Consider the following 25,513-nt stretch of genomic DNA (forward strand, 5'->3'; position numbering starts at 1 on the left):
AATTTTGGTTGTCAGGGGAAAATATCTTTCTAGCTTTACTCTAAAAGGAGATGGAAATATAATACCATAAACTCACATTAAAGAATTGCATATTTATTTATAGCTCTACATCCCATTTTATTTTTCGGGACTTTACGTTTCAATTTACGGTTACACTTAATTTTAGTGTTCTTGTTACACATGTACTTACGTTAGATTTAATTACCAGTGGCAGTGCGATTTATTGTAAAGCTTTTTTTCCTCAGTTGGTCAGAACAAAAGTGGCAGACATGTTACTCACTCGTTCAGATGACATTTTCCGGTGAAAATTCTTATTTTGGTCATACTTCCAAGACGCTGAATCTGTGATTCTGAAGCACAGTATCCACACCGATGTGGTGACTAACAGCAAACATTAGGGTGTACTCACACTAGGCGCTCTGAACAGTGCCCGAGCACGTTTGACCCCCAAAGCCCGGTTCGTTTGACAAGTGTGATCGCTCTGTTCCGTGCCTGGGCGCGGTTCATTTAGCCGTCCCTGGCCCGCTTGGAAGAGGTGGGCCAGAGCGCGGTTAGCATGCAGTGTGAGCGCTAACCGCGCCGGGGCACAGAACAGCTGCTACTTTTGTGTGTAGGCTACTACTGTCATCATTACATCAATACTGTCAAACATCTTTATTACTACTCTGATAGTACACTTATCAATTCATGTAATTAATTCGAGTGTATTTGGGTTTATATAACAGGTCTGCTTCTCACCTTTGATGAACAGGAATTGTAGTTTGCGAGTAAAGCTGCAAATTCCTCCATTAACGTCAGCTGCCTTTGTAATCCTCTGATACGTGCAAGAGAAAATCACTGCGCGGTATAAATGAGAAATATAGTAGGCAGTATCTTAGCGAAAGTGCATTTCTTCCCGTTTTCTTCCATTCAAAAGTTGCATCGTATATGATGTAAGCGTGCTCGGAACGTTAAGGGCAATGTGAGTGCAGGACAGCGGGGGAGTGGGTACAATCGCGCTCGGACTCGGTTCAAGGGAACCGTGCCTAGTGTGATCCGCACGTGGAGCCGTGCCGAAGCACAACCCAAGTAAAGAAGATAATAAATACACAGATAACTGCAATTGCAGGTTTTTAAACAGAGATGGTGACAAAGAGGCAAAACTTACGGACAGCAGCTTTAAATTGGTGATAACACATGGCAATGAATTTTGTATTAGTTTTTTGTAATATTATTTGCATTTTTTATTTTCTATTGTATTAGTTATAATAATAACTCAAAGTGTCATTAGAAGAATGTATAGCCTAAAATTATCTTCCATCCTACTGAATGCAATAAGATGAAAACAGCTCAATAATAAAATATAAATAATTAGGCATGATACCCATACATTCTTCGGGGGGGAAATGCATGCATACATGCTTTAATAATTTTTAAAAAGCTGGTTCCTTTCATATTGAATTTTTGAAGTACTCTTATTCGCAAACTAGGACTTTCACTGTTTCACTTTGGTAAATGGTTTCCATTCTCTTGAAAGGATTTGAAATGTAACTTTCAGTTTCGTGTTTTCGTCCTTGAGGGAGACTAAAAGGTGATGTTGCCTTATCACCATAAAAACAAACTGGCTTGACTGATCTGAGCTTCTGATTACTTTCTCCCCCAGATGTGATATACACAAAAATACAGTCATCTGACATTTGTGTTGTGAGATCTGAGGACTGATTTCACTGTTGTGGAAAAATAAAGCTTTTATAGGCTGATTCATAATAGGCCTAATACTGTCATGTAAAATGTCAAAGTTCAAGCATAATCTTAATCTCTTTCTCTATGTTTTTAAACCACACATAAGTCAGGAGCAGTAAAATATTTGATACAAGGAATATAAAATGTATTGATATTAAAGTTAAATGGTTAGTATAAATGGTTATATGGTGTCCATGTTACAGTGTACATTTAAGTAATTAACATCATACTTACTATAAGGTTAGAATTAGGTGTTGGTTTAGGGTTAGTTGCATGTAGTAATATGCGTAATTTATAGTTATTACTTACTGCAGTAACTACATGTAACATGTGTAGCAAGGACACTGTAAAATAGTGTTACTGTATAAATTATTGAAGACAAAAGAGCAAGCTTGGACTCAAATTCTTTTTATGTTTAAGATGGGGAATTTTATTGTACTAAATGAATAATCAGTGTCCGATCATTTTGCTGAAACTTGTTTACCAAAATAGTTTGATGTTTAACACAAATGCCTTGCTGGACAGACAGAAATTGCAAAATAAGGGAACAGAAAATGCTGCCTTTGTCGAGCTGAAAATGTTGTCTATTTTCAGACTGCAGAGCTCTGAGCAACTGCTGGCTTGGGCATTTTGCTACGTATCTTACCGTAAATGAAGAGGCACCATGGCCAGCATCAGATAGCTCTGCCTGCATCAAAGGTAATGGGTCAGCAAGACAAATGTCCATAAACACCTGCAAAAAAAATCCTGGAATGGTTGAAAACAAAACGGTTCTGAAGTGGCAAGCAATATAAATCCAACTGAACATCAATGGAGGGATCTGAAGCAGCAGTTGAAAAAAAATACAGTCTTGATAATAAAATTGGAGCAGTTTGCAAAAGAAAAGTAGGCCAAACCACCAGAAGAGAGCTTTAAGAACATCACTGGTTTCTATATGAAGCACATAATTACAGTAATATTGTTTAAAGCTCTGTTATTTAATTAAATCTACAGTGCAAAAAATACTGTCCAAGCCATTTTAGGATTTCAGTTTGTAGTAAACAAAGATTTGTTTTTTTTGTTGTTGTTTTTTTTAATGGTAAACCAAAGAAATAAGTATGTGAATATGAAAAGATGTTTTCATTTCAAGATTCTGTGGCATTATTTTAGTGAATCAATGAATGAATGATGCAAAAGTGCTATTTCATTTGGCCGTGTTTGTGTGGGGGTTTTAAATTCCCTAATTTGTCAAAGTTTTGTTTAATTATTAAAACCATATTGACCTTTGTCTCTGGATCCAAAGAGATCTTTTGACTATAAATTGCTTTTGACCTTTACAGTAACCTTTTTGCCTACATGTTTATAAGCCTACATGAACCAGTATAAAAAATATCTTCTCACGTATATATTTTAGAATGTAAGTCCCAAAGAGAGCAACTCAAGCTTTGATCTGGTTTCGTTTACTTCAAAAGGAACATTTGTTTTTCAAGTTGCATCATGTTCTTATAAACTGTGTCATTTCTGTGTATACTAATACATATTTTTGTAAAAAAAAAAAAAAAAAAAAAAAAAAAATGACAAAATGACTTCATACAAATGTGAAAATGTTTGTGTTTATTTTTTAACTCTTTTTTCCCACAGTCTCATTTTGTATGGATTACAGGTGAATTCTCGCATTGTTAACGTTTTTCTGAAAGTCATGAACTTTCCATTAGATCTCAAATTATGTACTTTGTCTTTGTCTAATTTAACAACATTTTGTGGTGAAATTACATTTTAACTAATTTTTACCTCTAATTTTATAGCTAGAATTTGATGTATGCAAAAGAACAATAAGTGTATATTTTTCATCACATCTCAAATGTCATGTCATGCTCATGTCATGCCACTGACACTCATGTCTACTTGGAAAACAACTTTTGAAAAAAAAAAAGAAGGAAAGAAACTAAGAAGAAATACATTTTTACATAAAAAATAAAAGGCAATACACAAAAGGCATCTGCAAAGTATATAAAAGTAAAATAATCAATATCCTGGTTGAAGAAACTTTTTTTTCATAGGGTTAAACCATGAAAATGATTTTGTTACTTCTTCACTGATTCCCAGTATTGTTTAAAGTGTCTGCCTGCTCCATCTTCACTTTTCTGTTCCTCTTCAGTTGGTTTTATCATATTAAGCAGATACCCATTAACCTTCTTTATGGATACTGGGTTAAAACATTTATTTTTGTGTTATTAAAACACGGGTTCTCTCAGCTGGGGGACCTAAGCACACTTTCAAGGGGCTGTATGACTTAATAAAGTTTATAGGCTATTAAAAATGAACACTTCTAATGTTTTTAGATTTATTCATTTATTTATTTATTTATTTATTTTTTTTGCTAACTATAGCCTGTCATTTTTCCTAAGATAGAGTACGACTGGAAATTAAAATCAGGCTGTGGAATCGACCGAACATAGGCTAGCTAATAATCGCAAAACAGGGTTTTTTTTTTTTCTTTTTCCCCCCAGCTCTTCAGAATTGTAAATAGCAATTTGACATTCAGTCACTTGAACAAAACATTATCCACAAAATCCACAGCACCAACTGAGTGGTTTAATATGTTCATTAATAGACTATATATGTGGGTAGTAGTAGGCCTATAGACGTAGCTCATGTCATCTTACACAATGCGTTGAGGCTTTTGTTCCACTTTCCGATCACGAAATAGATGTAGCAAGCTTCAAGGACTCGCACTGATATTTAGCATGTGGGGGCGCATCTGTGGGTTCTGACCACACAAGGCTCCACTCATTGCTACAATAGAGGTATGACTCATAATTCACAGATTACTCATAGGGAACCCTAATAAACGAAAAGACGTTTATGAGATTAAATCCTATAGTTATTTCCCTACTCCCCCATTGCTGATGTCACAGCCCTCATCCTAAATTGATTAATAATGATTGTTCACAGGAGAAAAGTATGACAGAAGAGGCATTAAGCTTTATTTAGTGTCCTTAATTACATGTTTATTTAAATAGCAAGTTTATTAATGCCAAAAGTTATTCTGCCCTCACAATGGCGTCCCTCTTCCCAAAGTTAGACAGATACAGTAGGTAAACTCTTTCCAACACGTAGGCTTGTGGGAGAATGCTGCTTTATTCCCAGAGGTGGGTAGAGTATCCAAAAACTGTATTCTTATAGAAATATTTACTCAAAAGTAAAAGTGAAAGTAATAATCTTAATAGTTACTTGAGTAAGAGTAAAAAAAGTATGCAATGAAAAACTACTCAAGTAGCAAGTTACTAGTTACTTTGTAACATATATATGTACACTACCGCTCAAAAGTTTGGGATCGGTAAGATTTTTAATGTTTTTTTAAAAGAAGTTTCATCTACTCACAGGCTGCATTTAATGCAGAATTCAATAAAAAGTAAAAACAGCTCAGTAAAAACAGTAATATTGTGAAGTATTATTACAATTTAAAATAACTGTTTTCTATTTTAAAATATTTTAAAATGTAATTTATTCCTGTGTTGGGAAAGCTGAATTTTCAGCATCATTACTCCAGTCTTCACTGTCACATGATCCTTCAGAAATAATTCTAATATGCCTGCAATACCGGAGGCTGCACTTTTAGGACCGCAGCAGTTTCAGGACCGCATTTCTAGGACCGTAGTTTTTGTGACAGTGCCATCTAGTTTTAAATATTTAAACAGGGTTACCAATGGGTAGGTTTAGGGATTGGGGTTGGTTAGGACAATATATCAATTAAATTGAATCAATAGCATTACCAACGGGTAGGTTTAGGGCTAGGGGTTGGTTAGGACAATATATAAATTAAACTTAATCAATTAAACAACTAAATCATTGAGTCCGCCATATTGTGCGGGGCAAGACTCCTCATTAAACAAATTGAAGTAAAAGGGGAGCTGTGGCTTTTCTGGACAAAAATCGCAATAACATTTACATTTCTCAACCGATTTAAACGGTTTATGATCTGCGTGGAGTACGAAAAAGGTTTTGTCTCCAATTACTCAGAATCTCGCTAGTTTGAACTTGAAAATTATTCATTGTCATAAGGAATTGTGAAAACTCACGCTTCTCAAGCATAGATTTGTTTTTCAAGGTTAATAATTGTGGAGATGTTCCTAATGTAATTTAATGTACATGAAATGTGCACATCGATTGTGCACATTTCTGTCTTCAACAACGGCATATTAGTTTTTTGTTGTTGTTTTTGTTTTTTTGTTTTTTTTTCTCTCTCGTGCCTTTAGCTTTTCCTCAGAATAACATCACTGGACGTGACAGGTTATTTCAAATGAATGTGAAGATAATTTGCATCTTAAAACCTTATTAATCTGAAGCATTTATCTTAAGGCCCTTTTAATTTTTATAATTAATTTCTATACGTGTTGCCTCCTAACCTTATGCTTGCAGTTTAACACACAAATTTTTGCTTTATTATTCATAACACAACAATAAATGTCTTTATAAAAATGTTATAGGCTATTATAATAAAAAAAGACATAAAATTGTTTCCATTTTAAATGGACAGCATTATATTTAATTATGTTTGGCAACTATATTGGGGTAGTTAAACATTTAATTATCTATAGGCCTAAGCAGATTTAATGTCAGTACATCACAGTTAATGTACTAAATGAATTTATTTCGATTCAAATGGATTGCGAGAAAATATAAAAGGATTGGGCTTAAAAGAGTCCTTATCCTGTGGCTCCCTCTAGTGGACAACATTAATATCCAGTAAAACATTTGAGATACAGCGGTAGAACATTTTTAGTACAATTACAGTACAATATAAATTGTATGAAATATAAGTGTAATATAAGGTTAGATGCAATAGTTCAATATACAGTATGTGGCATACTGTGGTTTTATTTTACGTGATTTTATTCTATAACATATTGTTATTATTAGCCTATATTATTATTATAGATAGCCTAAAAATACAATTGAGTATTAATACAGTAAAATATAGTATAATGTAGTAGTAATATAATAACTATGGATAAAATAGCAGATAGTATATCATAAATTGTAAAATAATATAGTCAAAATAAAAATAGCAAATAGAATAGTGAGTAGTGAATAGTATAATCATATAATAATATACGTCTATTATATTTTATATAATAATATAAAATATAATAGGCAGACGATGTCTCTTGGAAATGCAGAGAACAGTCCACTGACAGGCTTTCTTCAGCCTTCCTTGAGGTTTGTGTTGTCCTGGTTCCACTGGCTAAAATAGGGTAGAAATATATATGAGCCACGATTAGATGACAGGCAATCAAATCCATAGACTAAAAAAATATGGACGTAGTGTCCGTGACGTCACCCGTAGATTTCTGAAGAGCATTTTTAAAACGAAAATGAGGCCGCCGCCATCTTAGCTGCGCGTCACCGCACGTCACTCCCGGATAACTGAAAATGGGCAAAGAGGCGGGACGTGGTTGGAACCAAGGTGACTGGTTGCTGAAACCATGCCGGCCTAGCGCGACGTGATCATGTAAGCAGAAGGAGCTATCTATCTATCTTAGATAATATCTAAAATATTAATAAAGATAACAAGTTTATTAGAAAGTTCTAAAGGTGCATTGTCAATCTACGGTGTCTTTAAGATATGCTCCAACACCAGTAATTAATTTGAGTTGGGTGTGCAAATAACAACACGCAAAATCAAACGGGACTTTATATAGCCTACCCGTTTTATAACCCCAAACTACATACCTTTATAATGAAATAGCGATCGCGAGATGAATCCAATCCGTGGCACTTAATTGGGTAAAATGTCCATTAATGTCCATTGCAAAACAAAAAACAGTAGGCCTACTTTTTGTCCATAAAAGCGTTAAATCCATGAAATATTGATATATTATCCATTGTTTGCATCACATTTCTTCTGAATGATCTTCTCTCCATCATCGTTCTTCAAGAAATGATGCAACCTGAGCAGCGTTTTTGTTGTAAAACTGTATATGATCGTATATATGTCACAAACAAATGAGCCCGCGTCCAAAGTATAATTTTTCAAAATGCAGCAGTTTTAGTTACAATATTCAAGCAGTGCTGTCGGAGTTTTACATCCTCCCGCCATTGTCATTGTAGTAAATCTCACAAACAAAACTTTTAGCCAATGCCAAGACGATCCAACAACGTGTGTTCTGTTTATCTTCCGCAGGCGTGCACATGTACACAGACACACATCTCTCTCGAGTCTCGACCATTAACGCAGCAAGCCATATTATTTTATAATTGTATAAAGTAATCCAGAAAAAAAAAACACAAATACGGCTGAGATGCCTATGGAAGCCCGTTTCCGCCACTAAATAAAAAAAATAAAAAGAGTAATTGCGACATTTTATCTCAGAATTCTGACTTTTTATCTCGCAATTGCGAGTTTACATCTCACAATTGCGTGATATAAAGTCAGAATTGCGAGATATAAACTCGCAATTGCGTGATATAAAGTCAGAATTGCGAGATATAAAGTCGCAATTGCTTGATATAAAGTCAGAATTCTGAGATATAAATTCGCAATTGCGAGAAAAAAAGTCACAATTCTGAGATATAAACTCGCAATTGCGTGATATAAAGTCACAATTCTGAGACATAAACTCGCAATTGCGTGATATAAAGTCACAATTCTGAGACTTAAACTCGCAATTGCGTGATATAAAGTCACAATTCTGAGATATAAACTCGCAATTGCGTGATATAAATTCACAATTCTGAGATATAAACTCGCAATTGCGTGATATAAAGTCACAATTCTGAGATATAAACTCGCAATTGCGTGATATAAAGTCACAATTCTGAGATTTAAACTCGCAATTGCGTGATATAAAGTCACAATTCTGAGATTTAAACTCGCAATTGCGTGATATAAAGTCACAATTCTGAGATATAAACTCGCAATTGCGTGATATAAAGTCACAATTCTGACTTTTTTTCTCACAATTGTGTGAAACTTTATTTCTCACAGTTCTTACTTTGCTTGTGTTTCCTTTCATTGCGACTGACCATCAGGATTGCTGCTTCGTTAGTATTCTACATAAAACGGAAGACATTATAAATGATTATTTTTAGCGCGGATTTACCAATAAAGACATTTTGATTTTACTGGAGGAGACACATAAAGATTAGTCTCCGGACATATGCATTATGCAGGAATATGCATATAGCATGTTTCCACGGTAACCTTGTACATGAGTACAGCGTTTCAAGGAGAAAAAAAACAGCTTTTACTGCCATCTAGTGGGCTTAATACTAAAACACCAATATCATGTTTCATCAACTTTGTAACTCAAGTCTGGTGTCTCCTTAAAAGGGGGCATTCAAGGGTAGAATCATGCAATTCTGCAAATACAGTGGAAGTATTTGGTGAATAAAAGTTGTTTTTAACAGAATGGATACACTAATGAATTTGACACAATAATAACAATATAATATATATAATAAGAAGAATCAGCTGTGGCGGAGGCGCAATAAAACAGACGAAGCTGAAGTGGCACATTTTATACACCAACAGCTTCAGACATCAGGACGGCTATCGTTGGATGCACCAGAAATGTTGGATGTCCGGAATTCTTACAGACAGAGAAACTGTCTGTCAGTTAACTGCGAGAAAAAAGTCAGAATTCTGAGATATAAACTCGCAATTGCGAGAAAAAAAGTCAGAATTGCGAGAAAAAAAGTCAGAATTCTGAGATAAAAACTCGCAATTGCGAGGAAAAAAAGTCAGAATTCTGAGATAAAAAGTCGCAATTACTCTTTTTATTTTTTTATTTAGTGGCGGAAACGGGCTTCCATGCCAAATTCAGCGGCTGGAATTAGCTGAAGTAAAGTGACGGCTCACAGACAGCAGCGGCAATCTACCTGTCACTCAAGTGACCACGCCCTTAATTATGCAGAACTTTAAGGCTTAATATAATTTAAACAGATGAGTTATAAAAAAATTCACCCACCTCAGAGTTGTCATGAAGGGCAAAATTAGCAGTATAGACCAAAACCACGATTTGTACCAAGCTGTAAACATGTTTTTTTCTGATGTAAATTTGGCCCTTTTAACATGGAACTCAATGAGATTCTGCTCTCTTTTGGAGCCTGTCCCTAGCGGCTAGTCGATGAATTGCAGTTTAAGTCACTTCCGTATTGGCTTCACGAGAAACTGGGGGAGGTTGCCGCTTGATCAAATCACTTATCTTCGGACACAGAGACAGAGCGACACGCGTCATAATCTGAAAACCACTGATCCATTGACTTTGTATTGCGTGAGGCTGCCTCCTTGTCATTTCTGACTTATAACAAAAAACAGAACAATGTCTAAAAGCTGCTATATGACAAGGTGTACAGAAAACAAGCTTTAAAAAACCCAGAAGTTCTCATAAGCTGTCGACCCAAAAAACGAGCGTTTTAAGAACTAAAAAGTGGATACAGGCGATTGAGACAGAGCACAACATGTTATATTACACTGAGAACTACGCCCACTGGAGGGTAATGTAATCAGCGACAGGAAATATAATATATAAAACTGACATTTGGATATTTGACTTAACAGTGACAAAATGTTTACTACACACGTAGGCTTACTGAGGCATACTGAGCGTCAGGATCCCAAAATTTACCCATTGTTCCTGCTGATGCTTCACGTCTTATTGCCTTTATCCACTTTTGTCTCCTTAAAGGCTGGCTTTTAAGGTTCGGTAGCTTCTGAAAACTTAGTTCTGGGTTTTTTAGCTTGTTTGCTGTACACCTTGTCACACAGCAGCTTTAAGTCATTGTTCTGTTTTTTTGTTATAAGTCAGAAATGACAAGGAGGCAGTCTCACGCAATACAAAGTCAACCCCCCCCCCGTGTGGGCGTGGCCTAAACGCGCTCTGTCTCTATGAGTCGGTTTAGGTCTATCTGTACTTTTGACAGCCTGAGCTGTCCTGTCAAATTCCTCTGACTTCATTGCACGGATGACTCACTTGCGATTTTGATTAGTTAATCATATAAACAACAATATAATCTCAGATTTCATAAAAATCATGTAAACTTTATTTTATTTCTTATATAAGTCTTAGATAACTAGATATACTAGCGTTGTCGTTAGCTTTTAATAGTCTGACTTTGGTGGTCAACTAGCTGTCAAAATAATGTTATAATGACCAAATACAACCAGAAACAACTGTTCAGACTTACATGTGAAAGGTAATTCCCGATATGTGGTTTGGATTGTGCGACGGTTTGTAAAACCTCAAAATAGTCAGGCATCTTTTCTTAAGTCCACTTATGAGAGTTACGGCATGTTGCCCCGCACGATATGGCGACGCCGTTGACGTGCGATCCAGTGGCCAATAGGGCGTCTATGTATTTATTATGTCTATGGTTTTGCCAACTTGTTTGATCACGTCTTTGAACAGAATCGATTCAAAAGAGCGATTCAATTGTGAATGGGCCATCGTTCATGAAAAAAAGAGACAGCGCGCTTGGAATAAACTACGCATTTCTTAACGTGTAATAAAGTAACGAGAGGAACGTCGCCCAACGTAGCGAGGTAAAAGTACAGATTTTTCATTAGAAATATACTCAAGTTAAAGTAAAAGTACTCACATTTAAATCTACTCTAAAAAGTACAAATTTTCCAAAAAAATACTCAAGTAAATGTAACGAAGTAAATGTCTACTTCGTTACTACCCACCTCTGTTTATTCCACACCATGATAAATATGTTGAAACAGAGTGAAACTACAGAAAGGAGATGTAAATATAAACTACTTAGTTATCTCCAACAACATAACATTAATATAAATTCATTGTATATAGTTCTTAAAATGGCTGAAATTCCACATTACACAGCTTTATAAATAGTAAATTTAACAAATTGAATACAAATTAATCACAAAACTTACAGACAATGCTTTCTACAGAGGATCACAAAATGAATGGCTTCTTCAAGTTCCTTCTGTGTTGTACTACCTTTAACTGATGCAATTAACTGAATTTTTAATGTCATGGAATGTTACTATGGCAACTATTTTTAAAGAAAGCTACTATGTATTTGTATTGGAATCAATTAAAAACAAAACATTAAATGAACGATCCAGAACACTCCCCACCTGGCATCCGTAGGATGTCATCACTGAACATAATACCTCTTATTCCATCTTTGAAGGCAGGAGAAGGACTGTGTCTGAGATGGGACGTAAGTAGACCTTTGGTATTCCGTCTTTTATTGTCTTAACTTCAACCTTCCTGACTCTTCCATTGTTTCCTGGGAAACTCTTTTGCATAATGCCCATGGGCCAGTAATTTCTTTTAACTTGACTTTCCTTGAGCAGGACTACATTTTCATGTTCAAGGTTACGTCCCTCTCTTTGCCACTTTCTGCGATTTTGAAGAGTGTTTAGATACTCCCTTCTCCATCGATGCCAAAAGGTATTGGCTAAACTTTGAACTTGTCTCCACTGGCGAATGTAGAGGTTCCTTTCATTAAAGTTGCCATTTGGAGGTGGAAGCATGCCAGTCTTTTGTATGAGAAGTGTTGCTGGGGTTAGGATGAGTGGATTGTTCGGATCTGTTGATACTGGTATTAATGGACGAGCATTTACAATAGCTGAAACCTCTGCCATGAATGTGATAAGGACTTCATGGATGAGTTTTGCTTGACTGATTTTCAGCAACATAGAATCAAGGATGCGCCTGGTGATGCCTATCATGCGTTCCCAGCTGCCTCCAATGTGTGATGAGTGTGGTGGGTTAAAACTCCAAGTGCACCCATTGTGACTTAGGAAATTCTGTATTTCTTTGTTACTTGTGTCTGTACTGAATTTTAGTTCTTTACATGCCCCAACAAAGTTTGTACCACAGTCAGGTCTTATCTGTTTAGCTGGTCCGCGAATAGAGAGGAATCTTCGTAGAGCATTTATAAAGCTTGAAGTGTCCAGTGATTCAATCACCTCAATGTGTATAGCTCTTGGGCTCATAAAAGTGAAGAGTACTGCCCAGCGTTTGCTGCTAGCAAGACCTCCTCTGGTTCGTTGTGATGTGATTTTCCATGGTCCAAATACATCCAGTCCGACATAAGAGAATGGGGGATCAATACTCAGGCCTCTCAGACTCTCAGTTTGCGGCAGGTAACACAATGATGGATAATGCTACTAATTCTTCGTTTTCCACCAATAATCCACGATTATTGGTGGAAATTGGATTATTGGATTATTGGTTCATACAACTCAAAACAATAAAACAGTTCAGTTTACTTAAAATATATCAGTTCTGTGAACTCAAAAAAAAGAGAAAGTTCTAAATACTCATAGCAGTTAATTTAACTGAACTAATATGTTAAATTTAAGTTTGTCCTACTCAAAACAATTAAGTATTTTGAGCATTGGGGTTTACACTGTAAGATTAAAGGGTTGACTTTATCTTTCTCAAAGGCTGATTGGGATAAGCAGTCTCCAATCCTGAGTAGGCCTGACTCATCTATGTATGGGCACAGATTAAAGAGAGGACTGTTCTTAGAAACATCTGTTTTTCCCTCAAGGCACTTTAGTTCATCCTGAAAGGTCTCCTGTTGCAGGCAGCGTATTATGTTTTCCTTAGCACTTTGGAGATCTTCTGCTGAATGTGGTTTATGACATACGTGCCATGTTCTGCATTCCTTTGATTTGTTGTCTTTGCTGAAGGAGCGAGTGATGTGTTTTAGCCTTGAAATAGTATTTATAATGCGTTGCCAGTCTGAGAACTACTCAAAGTATGCAGTGTTAAGTTTGTGACAGACAACTTCAGTGGCACAAACACTGACCTAAGTCTGTAGGAGGTGGGCGTGTATGATCTGGAGATTTTCTTCAGTTCTTTCAATGAATCTTTCCATGTTTTCCATTCATTGACCATTTTCTCTGACAGAGGAGCATCCCAGTCACATGTCTCCATGGTGAGCTCTCTGAGCAAAGATCTACCTTTAATGATTACAGGTGCTGCAAATCCAAATGGATCAAATAGACTGTTAACTGTAGACAAGATTCCTCGTCTTGTGTATGGTTTCTCATCATCTGACACCTGAAAGGTGAAGTTGTCTTTTGAAACATCCCAGCTAACCCCTAAACTTCTCTGCATATGGGGAAAGTCAACAGCAAAGTCTAAGTCCTTTAGGTTCTTTGCTAAATCTTCTTGAGGGAATGCTCTCATTACTTCAATTTTGTTTGAAGTATCTTGTGTAGGCGAAGATTTGAAGCTGCTAGCATGAGTTGGGCATTTCTAAGGAGAGTGATGGCTTCTTGTTCTGTAAATAGGGATACCAGGGCATCATCAACATAAAAGTTTCTCTCAATGAACTGTCTTGGCTCTGAACCATGTTCCTTCTCTCCTTCTAGGGCAACTCTCTTGAGCCCGTACATGGCCACAGCTGGTGAGGGACTGTTGCTGAAGACATGCACTTGCATTCTGAATTCTACAGCTTAATTTTCTAGGTCATTATTATGGTACCAGAGGAACCATATGAGCGAATTAGAGTACATAACCTCATTTTACTGTGTTCAGCACCCACGTTGACACTCCGGGGATGGCCTGCCAGGCCCCGGCCCGCATGGCAAGGGGTTGGATTGGTTCTAGCACTGAGTCGCTGTGAGGAAATGTGGTGCATATATGGTGTGGAAGAGGAAATTTGCTCTCTTTTTGAGTATGTTTGTTTTTTATTATATTCGCTATAACAGTGGTGCACTGCCAGGGCATTTGAACATGCTCTGTGCAGGCAACAAACACATTTTTTCGAGCACCTGGAACTGAACGGGGCGACAGGAAAACTGGGCGAGGCATTTTGGAAGGTGGTCCGGCCACAGCGGGACTTAACCTCCTCTTCTTCCTTTTTTGAGCATCAGGCCGACTTCTGAGGCGCAGGATCCAACACTATCTTGGGCCGGGGTCCCTGACGCTTCGGAGGGGGGTGGCGGTCACCGTGATTTTGCCAAGTAAGACATGTTCCGGGATCAACATCTTTGTTGATCCTGGAACAACATTCCAATCAACCAATCAGATTTGAGGGACAAGTTTACTGTTTATGTCAAGTTTAGGCTTGCAACCACATCTTGTGCTTCTAGGCTTGTGCTTCTACATCAATGTTATTCACCTATCTTTCCCCTCTGATTTTAGGGATAAGTTATGGGTAGGATTAGGTTTAGGGGTAGGAATAGGGTTAAGACTAAATTTTCAGACTGGAATGTTGTTCCAGGATCAACAAAATATGTTGATCCAGAAACATGTATTATTTGGCAAAATCACGGTGACCGGGGGGTGGCGCCTAGCGGAGCGCGAGCGCTGCCGGTGATCAGGCCGTGGCGTGGGCGTAGCTTTGGGTGGCTGCTGAGCTGACACAGGCTTGGGTCGGCTAGAAGCAGAAGAGCGGGAGCGCTTTGGCAGAAAGTGTTGCATGGCCTGGGACGACTTTCGTGTGGCTGTGAAGTGCTCAGCAAACCCATCTACGGCAGGGTCAAAGAGACCAGTGGGGGAGACAGGCGAGTCGAGGAAGACGTTTTTTGTCCGTGGCGTGCAGGGCCAGGTCCGTGGCGCTGCGCAGCTCCTTAAAATTGGTCGAGTTGTGTCCCGCCTCGTACAGGGCCCGCAGGAGCTTAGCCTGGTACACCTGGAGTACCGCCACTGAGTGCAGGGAAGACGCTGCCTGGCCGGCCAAGGTGTACACCCATCCAGCGAGGGCCGACATTGTACGGCAGGGCTCGGATGGGTGGACGAGTTTCGTTTCCATCCAATGGCAGCGGGCGGGCACAGGTGTGCGGCCTCGTCCAAAGGAGGCAGCTTCACATATCCCTTCTTCTCGGCATCGTCAACAGAGGTGAAAATGTGAGAGGCAGAAGAACGCAGGCGGGCAGAGTGTGGGGCGCGCCCCCGCTGAGGAGGGGCCTGATGGCGTCCTGGCAGGAACCACTCATCTAAGCGGCTGCGTGTGAGTTCCTCAGGCGCAGACCACTCTAAACCGAGCTGTTCGACAGCCTTTGAGTACACACGGATGAGCTCTGAGTCTACGGAAGCCCTGGCGTCGATAGGCTCGAGAGACGGCAAGGGGGCGGGGTCGTGAGGTGAGCCTGACCAATCCTCAGCTTCCGAGGCCACTAGGGACATGCTGTCATCCAGTGGCTCTTCATCAGATCCCCCAAACGAGACCAGGTTGCTCGCGATGGCAGAGGGGGCGCTGGTCCGGGCGGGAGAAACAGACGGGGGAAACCTCTGTTTGTGGAGAGAGTGAGGCACGCAGGACCTGAGCCGACGTGAGCTCACTCTCATCCGAAGCGGTGCACTGATCAGAGCTGCAAGAGAGCGGCGAGCTTATCAGAGCTGCAGGCTGCTCATGGGCGCGGCTGCTAGAGAGCGGCGAGCTGATCGGCGGTGAATTCCAGCTGCTTGCAGTTGAAGGCGGCTTTAAGTCTCGGGATCAAGCGAAGAGATGAGATCTGCGTGGCTGAAGGAGAATGAATCAGTCTGCCAAGGTGAGACGGCCGCTTATATAGCCCGATACCCTGCCTCTTTTGGTGGGCTCGAGCGGGCTTGTTTACTTACAACTCCACAAACCAATGACCGTGCAGTTTCACTGCGTGATTGAAAAAGGCTTCAGAAATCTGAGAAAAAAGGAGTTTTCCCCATAGCGTCTTGTCATATAATAATAAGACTAACGACGCAGTACGAGTGTAGTATCGAAAGGGAACGTAGATTTCACATTGTTTGTAAATTCTTGTTGACTCAATAATAAACTGCCATTTCAGAGTTGGATCTGTTTGTTTGTGTTTATTTTTAAATAGACTGCAGCAATTAATATTTTGTCCTCTAATTAATTACACACAATTTTGTTCAGTTGTCTATTCAGAATCATGGGAGAATCATGATTTCTATTTGAAAGAAACAAATAAAAATCTTGATTCTCATTTTATCCAGAATTAAAACACACATTAAAATAACACACATGCACGTTCATCTTCCCCACTGCTGCAGCAATTTTTTAAAATGTTATGTATTTAGCCCTATATGTTTCTTCTGTTTTTATATTGTTTGTCAACACATATTACATATTATGTATCTGCATCCACTAATCTTCCATCCATACTGACTAGTGCTGGCTATTTGACAATTCATAATCATTCATAATTATTTTGAGCAATAGGATTATATAAAATATATAATAAAATTAAATTATAGAAGTGGCCTACATAAAATTACAAAATAAACATTCATCAATCAGTACTTTTCTCTCAAGTAAAATTTGAAAAGGACCTCAGTTCTCAATTATTCGTAAGCAGTTTGAAGAATCAGTCTCTCTAAAGCCCTCCTTTCCGTGAGCCTACACTGCTTTGATTGGTCAGATGGCCCAGTCTTTTGTGATTGGTCTACTGCGCACATATTGCTATAACTGAATGACAGCTATCAATTAGCAAGACATTGTATACAATGTATGGACAGAACAGATAGCATTGATTTTACTGTATCATTTCGAGCCCGAGTCCGACGGTGAAACGTCTGAAGTAGTCGATCAACCAGAAACTGATTCACAATCACGACTGGAGTAGGACGTGTCTCTATGGTAAGTGTCACCTTAGTTTGCATTATTTTTAAGTGAATTCATTTTTTAAGTGAAATGAATGAATCCGTTTTTGTGAATGAATGATTCTCTAGCTGTTGTTTGGGTCTTCGTTAACAGCCGTTTGCGGCACCTGCTGTTGAGGACGACTAACAGCAGTTGGAGATCAAGCTATTCCTGCAGTTCCTGGATGTCCAATGTTTAATTTTCTGTCGAATTTGAACCACTAAATTTGTGGAAGCGAATTTATAAATTGAAATAAAATGGACCGAAAATTGCCTGTTGAATATTTTAGGTTGTATTTTTAAACAGACTGAATATGTTGGAAGTTAAATCTGAAAGGTGAATATGAATCTTTGAATTTTTAATAATGAAAATGAGGGTGAAATGTTTTGAATTGAAATATTCACAGCATAAATGTATGACCATGTTGAATTTCAGCCCACAAAAATGCAAGCCCTAAAAATACAATGCATTAAAATGCAAATACGGTTAATGCAATGCACATTTTTTTCGTTTAGTGCAATTCAACAGGCTTTTTTAATTCAAATACTTTTGGCATTAATAAACTTCCATAAAATACCATTTTCTAATGTAACAAAATGCTTTCCATACTGTATAATTTCATTTAATAAGAAATCCAAAGATTTCCACAGGAGCAAATGTAAGTTTCAGGAAGTAGCTTGACTGTGGTGTTCAACACCTTTTTGGCTTTGGTTCATTTTAAGCTTTTCTGAGACATGTTATCTTTGTTACCAGAAGTGCCTCATTCTGGACCTTGCCACATATATTGCATATATCTTGTAGGCTATGCCTGAAATTAAAAACTCAAGAAAGAACTTCTGTCTATCTTCCGCCCTGAATTACTACCGCAAAATGAAAACCTGAATGGTCTTTAGTGCTATCTACTGGTCTAATATGGCAGTGAAACATAATCATAATATGGCAGTTGTGGTGGCCTTCAAAAATTTTATTATTCTTTCTTAGAGAAATTGTCTTAATTCACATAAAGTATATTAAAACATAATGAGCAATTTAGGGTTTAGGAGCACAGGCCATTGGCTAATTTATGGTCACTCTTACTCCTTATAGACTTTTTTGTTTACTTTTCTATTTCCACAAACTTATCACAGACTTAGAGTCTTGTTTAACACCCTGGATCTATCATTATTAAATCCTCTTTGAAGACAATATGGTTCATTTATTGAAATACTGTAGGATGCAGTTTGTGCTGGTATTGCACTGCATAGCCTTTATAAATGATGACCAGTAGGGGGCATAATCCAACAATTGGAAAAAATTACAAGAACAACACAAATAATAAATATTTCTGATTCTGCACATTTCTAGTTCAATAAAATAAAAAAAGATGTTCTTCCATTGAAGCTCAAGATGCTCTATGAATCATCTCAAATCTGGAGAACATGATCATAAGGATTTACACAAACTTTTGGAGTTCATTCAGTCTGAGAACTGTTCTCATTAAGGATTAGTCCACTTTTAAATTAAAATTTCCTGATAATTTACTCACCCCCATGTCATCCAACTTACGGAACGAACGCGTCGCAGGTTCCGTTTTTTTTTCCGTATGTAGAATAGGGAAGGCGTAGGACATACAGCGTAAGCTTTTTGAAGAATACAGAAGTGCGGTTTTGGCGGAACCACTGGAAGGCGATCATTTGTTTATATAAAGCGCATACATTTAAAAAAAAAAAAATTACATAAAGACATGGACATCTTAGATGACATGGGGGTGAGTAAATTATCAGGAAATTTTAATTTAAAAGTGGACTAATCCTTTAAAGCAAAAGCAGACAAACTAAATAATAAGACATTCTGACATGTTTATTTTTTTAATTCAACTTGTTTTAGATTGTTTTAAAAATAAAGTATTACAATGTAATACAACATTTTGCACAATATACATAAAACTTTCTGTTTAAAATAAATAAACATTCAATATCAAACACTGACTAAACATTACATCAACATATTCTTTGACAATATTTTTTTCTAATTTTTCTAGGCTTCTTTATTGAAAACCATGCAAGGCAGTTCTAATGGCAGTTACAGATATATATAGGTTGACCAGATTCCAAGATTTGTGGGTTTCCCTACTGAATGCCTAAGACCTCCTTAATTTGGCATGAAAGGATATTTCATAAAAACAATCTGGTCAAATCCAAAGAACATCATAAATAAAATAAAAAAATAATGACAAATAAATTCAGACTCATAATTTCATTCATTCGTTCTAATTAAGTGTGAGGAAAACACTGTCCTACAGTCTACAAACTTAAAAAATTTTTTTTTAAAAAGTACACAATAGTAACAGCGAAATTACATAAAAATGACCAATGACAGCATTCAGACTGGCACTGCATGTGAAACAGCAGATTGTGCTGGCAGTCTAATTCCTTTTATGCCTCTCCTTCTTATAATACAGTACGTCAAAGTAATACTTTAAAGTAATTTAAACTGAATTGAAGCGTCTTCATCTTCTGAATTGAAGGATCTTTTTTAATAAATCAATTTTATTGAGAGACCATTTCCAAAATTACAATCACAAAAGGGACCCTGAACATTTATAGTCATCTGATGGATAATCTGGTGTGTAGGCTACTTGGTGCTCAGCTGTCCAGGTGTGAGTGTCTTAATTCAATAGTACTTGTTTTCCTTGTGGCGATTTAGGATTCAGGCAGACTTTAATATGAGGTTTCTTCAAAATCACACTGTTGGCAAAATATGGAGGATTTAGTTTACACTGATATATCTGTTGATTGCGCATTGTTCAACACACACACACAATATAAAAACATTTTGAATAATAAATTTGCTTTACACAATCTCAGTGTTGTCACAGAATGCACTTGGTTTGTGCACTTTCCACTCCTTGATGTTTCCAGGCCGCAGACTGTCATATGTTCTGGAGCACAGGCATCGCTTGCTTATGAACATCCGTTGGCCTAAACCAGAGATATTAATAAAAAACTAGACAATAAAACTAGATGCTACCCTATATGGATGTTGTTACTGAAGTAAAATAACTTATTCTTTAGGTGACTTGTTAGACTTGTGATTTGTTTGTCTGCTCACTATTATGCAAAAAACGCAAAAAGATGTTGGATTTAAACAAGTACTCAAACTTGCACTCATAAAGCATGTAGTACGTGTACAATTGTAGGCTTAATGTCATGATAAGATGTGAAAAGCTCTTACCCTCAGTGAAAGCCATGCAGATCAGGAAGACCAAGGACAGGAGAAAGATGGTCCGGCTCATGCTTCACCAAGATGTGAATGTGAATGTGAATGTGAAGCTGAATGTAAGGTTTAAATCTACTTTCGTGGGAAATCCCTTTCATTTCCATTGTCAAAAATGACATCATCCTGACATAATGCTGCCAAGTCATAACAACCCTAAATTGAAGAACTTAATAAGATCTTTAAAAAAATTTAGTTTTTATAATATTTGATATATGGATGTTTTAATGCAATAACGCATGTACAAAACCTTTTTTTTTTTTTCTTTAAAAAAGGACAATTTATCTTAAAATGTGTGCATGTGTTTCATGCTAATCTGAATCTGTGTTATTTTATAATTTTCCTGTATATTATCTTCAAGCTTTTGCACCGCGATTTTGCATGTTCCTGGGTCAACATATTTTGTTGATCCCAGAACAACATTCCTATCTGAAAATTTATTCCTAACCATATCCCTACCCCTAATCCTACCCATAAAGTATCCCTAAAATCAGAGGGAAATGATAGATGAATAACACTGATGTAGAAGCACCTAACCCTTGTTGTAAGCTTAAACTTAATATAAACTGTAAACTTGTCCCTCGAATCTGATTGGTTGATTGGAATGTTGTTTCAGGATCAACATGTTGTACTTGGTGAAATCACGTTCACCAGTCCATGACAATGTACAAAAACAACTGGCCCAAGTCAAGTCACCTTTATTTATATAGTGCTTTTTACAATACAGATCGTTTCAAAGCAGCTTTACAGTGATAACAGGAAAATAATGCAACAAAGTTTGTTTTGGCTGTACAGCAGCTCTTGAAGAAAATAGTGTCATTGTCCAGCTTAAGTAAATTCAGTGGTGATTCATTTCCGTTGTAAAAATAAATAAATAAATAAATATTAAAACTTAGTTCATTTATCTATACAGCAGCTCTAGAGAAAACAGTGGTGTTGTCTTCCAGCTCAGTTCAGTTCTCATACAACGGTATAATTGCAGGCAGTGCAATAATATTGTTGAATATTAAGTGTCCCCATCTAAGCAAGCCAGAGGTGACAGTGCAAGAAACCCAAACTCCATCAGGTAACAGAATGGAGAAAAACCAGGCACAGTCGGTGGTCAGTTCTTCTCTGGCCCAGCAACAAGACTACTGCAACCATATTGCAGTAAGTTTTCACTACAGTCGATAAATGAGATGCAAGATGGCGTAAGTTGCATTTATGTGAAACAAGAGAGAGCGAGTCCGCGGTGTAAACGAGAATAGTGCCGATTTCTGTTACCCCGATGAGATACACAGCACTGGAAACGGGCCATTGACAACAGCAAATTTTAGGAAATATCTGACCACCGAATATCAGTGATGTCAGAATAGACATCAAGACACTGATTCAACAGAAGAATAATTTGTATTTGATTTCACCATCCTTACTACTCTCCATGCAGAAATCATTAATAGCCTGTGGTGTGATGTCACGGTAAGGAAGTTTCAGCAGGTATTACTCAGCAAAGTCTTCTGCCGTTCCTGTCTTGGGATCGTGGGATTCCCCTTATTTCCTCATAGTCTAAGCAGCTAAAAACGGAAAGTTAAGGGGTTTTACTCCTTTTGTGTGTGTTGCATTCCAACGCTTACTGAATTGCAAGTCATTGCATGTGACTTTATAAAATCCAGACTTTCCGACTGTTTTTTCTCTTCCTTATTTTGTATAATGTAACCTCATTATTAACGTCTTTTTTTTCTTTTTTTTTTTTAGAAAAATAACTAATCAAAGCTAATTACCCTAAATCTGTTGTCTACTCTAAATAGTGTTCATGAGATATATTACAAATGAATGTAAAGCACATTGAGACCTTTGTGCAGCATTCAAATAGAAGATAATGCCACAAGATCAAGAACCCAGCATTGCATCAGAGTTGTAACTGTAACCACGCTGATATTTTTAGAGCAATGATCAGTATGGCAGTATGGAAATTTAATGTGAGGTGTTTCTGTGTTACTGTAGCGTTTTGACGACATGGCAGTCGCATGTGACCTACTCTGTCAAAGGAGTACTTCTGAGAAATGCTCTGCTTTAAACTAAACAAGAAGTATGAGCTTTTTCAGAGAAAGTATACTGTTCAGCTAATGTATCATGTTCAAGACAGAAGTTTGTCTCCCATCAAAGTACTGTGCTGTAAAAGTATTTTCACTCTAGTATTTGTTTCATGCATGTGCTTTAATAAAATTCAATGCAGACAGTCGAGTGAATCTGATTTTGTAATTCATAGGCTATTTGATTCTCAGATGGGAAAGTACATGACGTGATTGACTTTATCTCATCATTCCTTTTTTCAGAGCATATCTGTCATTGTGAGAATATAGGGTAAGAACCTGGAAGAAAAAAAAATGTATGTTTGCTTGAACTATATGTTTTAGCAAAGAAATCGCATCAGATGAACAGGAATTTTTTATCATTGATTGCATTGTACATATATCACAGCATTTCAATTAAATGAATGTATAAATTGTGTCTCCAGATTTTCAGACATAATGTAGGTAAAAGCAGATGATTTTTAGAGATTTAATTACTGCAAGATTATAATCATCACAGGATCAGGACTTTGGCTCTATATTTGATTCGTGGGCTGCTGTGTTTCCAACGTGATCTCATGAGAATACGTGTAGCCTATATTTTTACGTAAAGTGTGGCACCACACGTACATTTACTTAGGCCTACGTTTTCACACACACAAAAACGTACAACATTGACGCATTTATAGCACTAAAACGTAAAAATGCTTACGTATTAACGGCAATGAAACGTAAATTATGTAACGTAAAGTGTGAATGAATTCCATGTATTAATATTAAAATCGTGGCATTAATGTTTTAAATCCGTTGCATTCAATTGTCATATCAATACATGTTCTTAGTCGAATTTATTGAATGCAGTTTACTCACATACTTAATATGAAAATAACATTTCTGTTCGTGACTTGTGCTGCAGACTCGTTTCGTAGGACATAATGTTAAACAAGACTACAATTTGAAACCTTATGAATAAAATTTCTGTAACGTTAATTGTTTAACCATTTTGTAACATTTAGTTTGTTTGATGTGCGACACAGAAGGCGTTTTCTGCTATGCAGCGACTGACAATACAACCATAAGATAGCCTACACCAAAGCACAACAATTCACAAATCACATCCATTTTATTTGTTCGCTGTACTCCATATCTTTAGAATCCATATGTTTGTAAGGAACAGATCCGAATTCAGCCCTTTAGTCATCAATCTTCATCTACATTTTCAGCAGCAGTGACCGTCAAAGCCCACGCTCGTTATGATTCAAATTTGAAAGTAGCACCAGAGATCGTATTATTATAGTGAGATAAGAGGGTCGGTATCGGGTGTGCCTCATACGTCCCCCCTACAATAACCAACTGCAGAACCGCAGAACCAAACGTCATGACAGTCTGAGGACGACAGCGCCAGACTAACAGCCTGATGCCGGAAGTGGGCGGAGTAACAGTCTTACACCGGATGTGGGCGGAGTTAGCGACAAACAAACAATGGCGGAAGAAAAGCACACGGTAAAAAAGTTTCTTTGTATTGTGCTTTTAATCGATCACGTTTATTTGTTGTGTATTTAATCGATCGTTAACACTTAACATGACTCAAATATTTTGTAAATGGGCTTCAAAGTCACTTTATCGCGTCTTTTGGTATTTTACAAATCGTCTCACGTTTCTTGCGCCCAGGTGAAAAAATACTATAGTAATTTATAGTAAATACTATAGTGTTTTTGAACCATACTATAGTACTATAAGTACTTGAATTAATTTATTGTGGTAATTCTATAGGTGCTGTGATAATATAACAACTATAGTAATATAAACAAATTAAGTTTATCCTGAATGGACATTTCAGACTATAAAAGAATTAAACAGTATTTTCTGCACTGCAATTGTTGCATTTTCTGTCAGCATTTGTTGTTTTTTCTTTCCAATGCTGAATTTTCTATTTATATACAGTGCACAGTGTTTCTGTGACTGTCAAAAGCATGTAAATATACAAGCAATATGTGGAGCGTTACTTTACCCACGGTTAAAAGTGGTGTTTAGGACGGCGATAACGTGGGGTTAAGTGCAGCGTGAAGGGCCATGTGAATTGCTTGCCTTTTTAAAAAAAAAAAAAAAAAATTTAAACTGAACATAATTGATTAATTTCATTAGTAACAGGGTATGATTTACGTCTTCAATATATAAACATGAGAAAAACAGAATGTCAAAACTTTATTATTCATGCTGTGCTGCATCCTGACTACAACACAAAGTATTGGTAAATACACTTCTAACATTTCATCACATTTGTTTGTACCCTTCTCTCATAAAGGAGCCACGTATCACAGAAGACCTCTGTGGTGCACTTGCATGGCTGCACAACAACCAAAAGTCTTCAAGCGTTTAGTGGAAGAGCTGTGCTTTCTGATATTGAAAGAGGAAGACCAGGGAAAAGCCCTTCTTCAACTTTCACAGGCTGAAACGGATGATGACAGACCACTGGCCAAAGAGCCTTTAGTGTTTTGCTTACAAATTAAGGATGATATGGACATTTTATGGACTTAATGAGTGTCTGGACAAAAAGAGTCTTGTAATTAATTGCATGTTTATGGAGATTTTATTATTATTATTTTTTTTAAAGATTTAATTTGTCATCATGTACCTGCTGTTCAATTTACACTCTTTGGTTTGATTTTGTAATTTTTTAGAGCAAAGCACAGCTAGTAGCTATATACTGCTTTTGCTACTTAGGGGGAAAAGTACATTTTATTAAAATTAAATAAATAACTTTTGTTTTTGGGTTTGATGGATCTGAATTTGCTTAATTCATGCAATCTAGTGTACAACTGTGTAATGTGTATTATATATTATGAAAAACAATGGTTCATTATGAAATGCTTGAGTAAAATATACATTTTATGACAAATTAATAAATGTTTATAATTTTTAGTGTTTAA

The 25,513-nt window shown here is 37.0% G+C and overlaps 1 protein-coding gene and 1 long non-coding RNA gene across 2 annotated transcripts; one reads left to right on the forward strand and one right to left on the reverse strand.

The window, feature by feature from the left end:
- Positions 1–12,275: 12,275 nt before the first annotated feature.
- LOC127513446 (uncharacterized) lies at positions 12,276–20,593 on the reverse strand. The gene is made up of 3 exons (XM_051895214.1): positions 20,491–20,593; positions 20,114–20,237; positions 12,276–20,003 (listed from the first exon to the last, which is right to left on the reverse strand). The coding sequence occupies exon 3, from the start codon at positions 15,984–15,986 to the stop codon at positions 14,922–14,924; it is 1,065 nt and encodes a 354-aa protein (XP_051751174.1). The 5' UTR covers positions 15,987–20,003; positions 20,114–20,237; positions 20,491–20,593; the 3' UTR covers positions 12,276–14,921.
- A 137-nt stretch (positions 20,594–20,730) lies between these two features.
- On the forward strand, positions 20,731–25,513 carry LOC127513447 (uncharacterized). The gene is made up of 2 exons (XR_007930404.1): positions 20,731–24,086; positions 24,889–25,513. It is a non-coding gene; the product is annotated as an uncharacterized LOC127513447 (long non-coding RNA).

This window comes from Ctenopharyngodon idella, chromosome 5 (genome assembly GCF_019924925.1).
Source record: "Ctenopharyngodon idella isolate HZGC_01 chromosome 5, HZGC01, whole genome shotgun sequence".
Classification (NCBI taxonomy): Eukaryota; Metazoa; Chordata; class Actinopteri; order Cypriniformes; family Xenocyprididae; genus Ctenopharyngodon; species Ctenopharyngodon idella.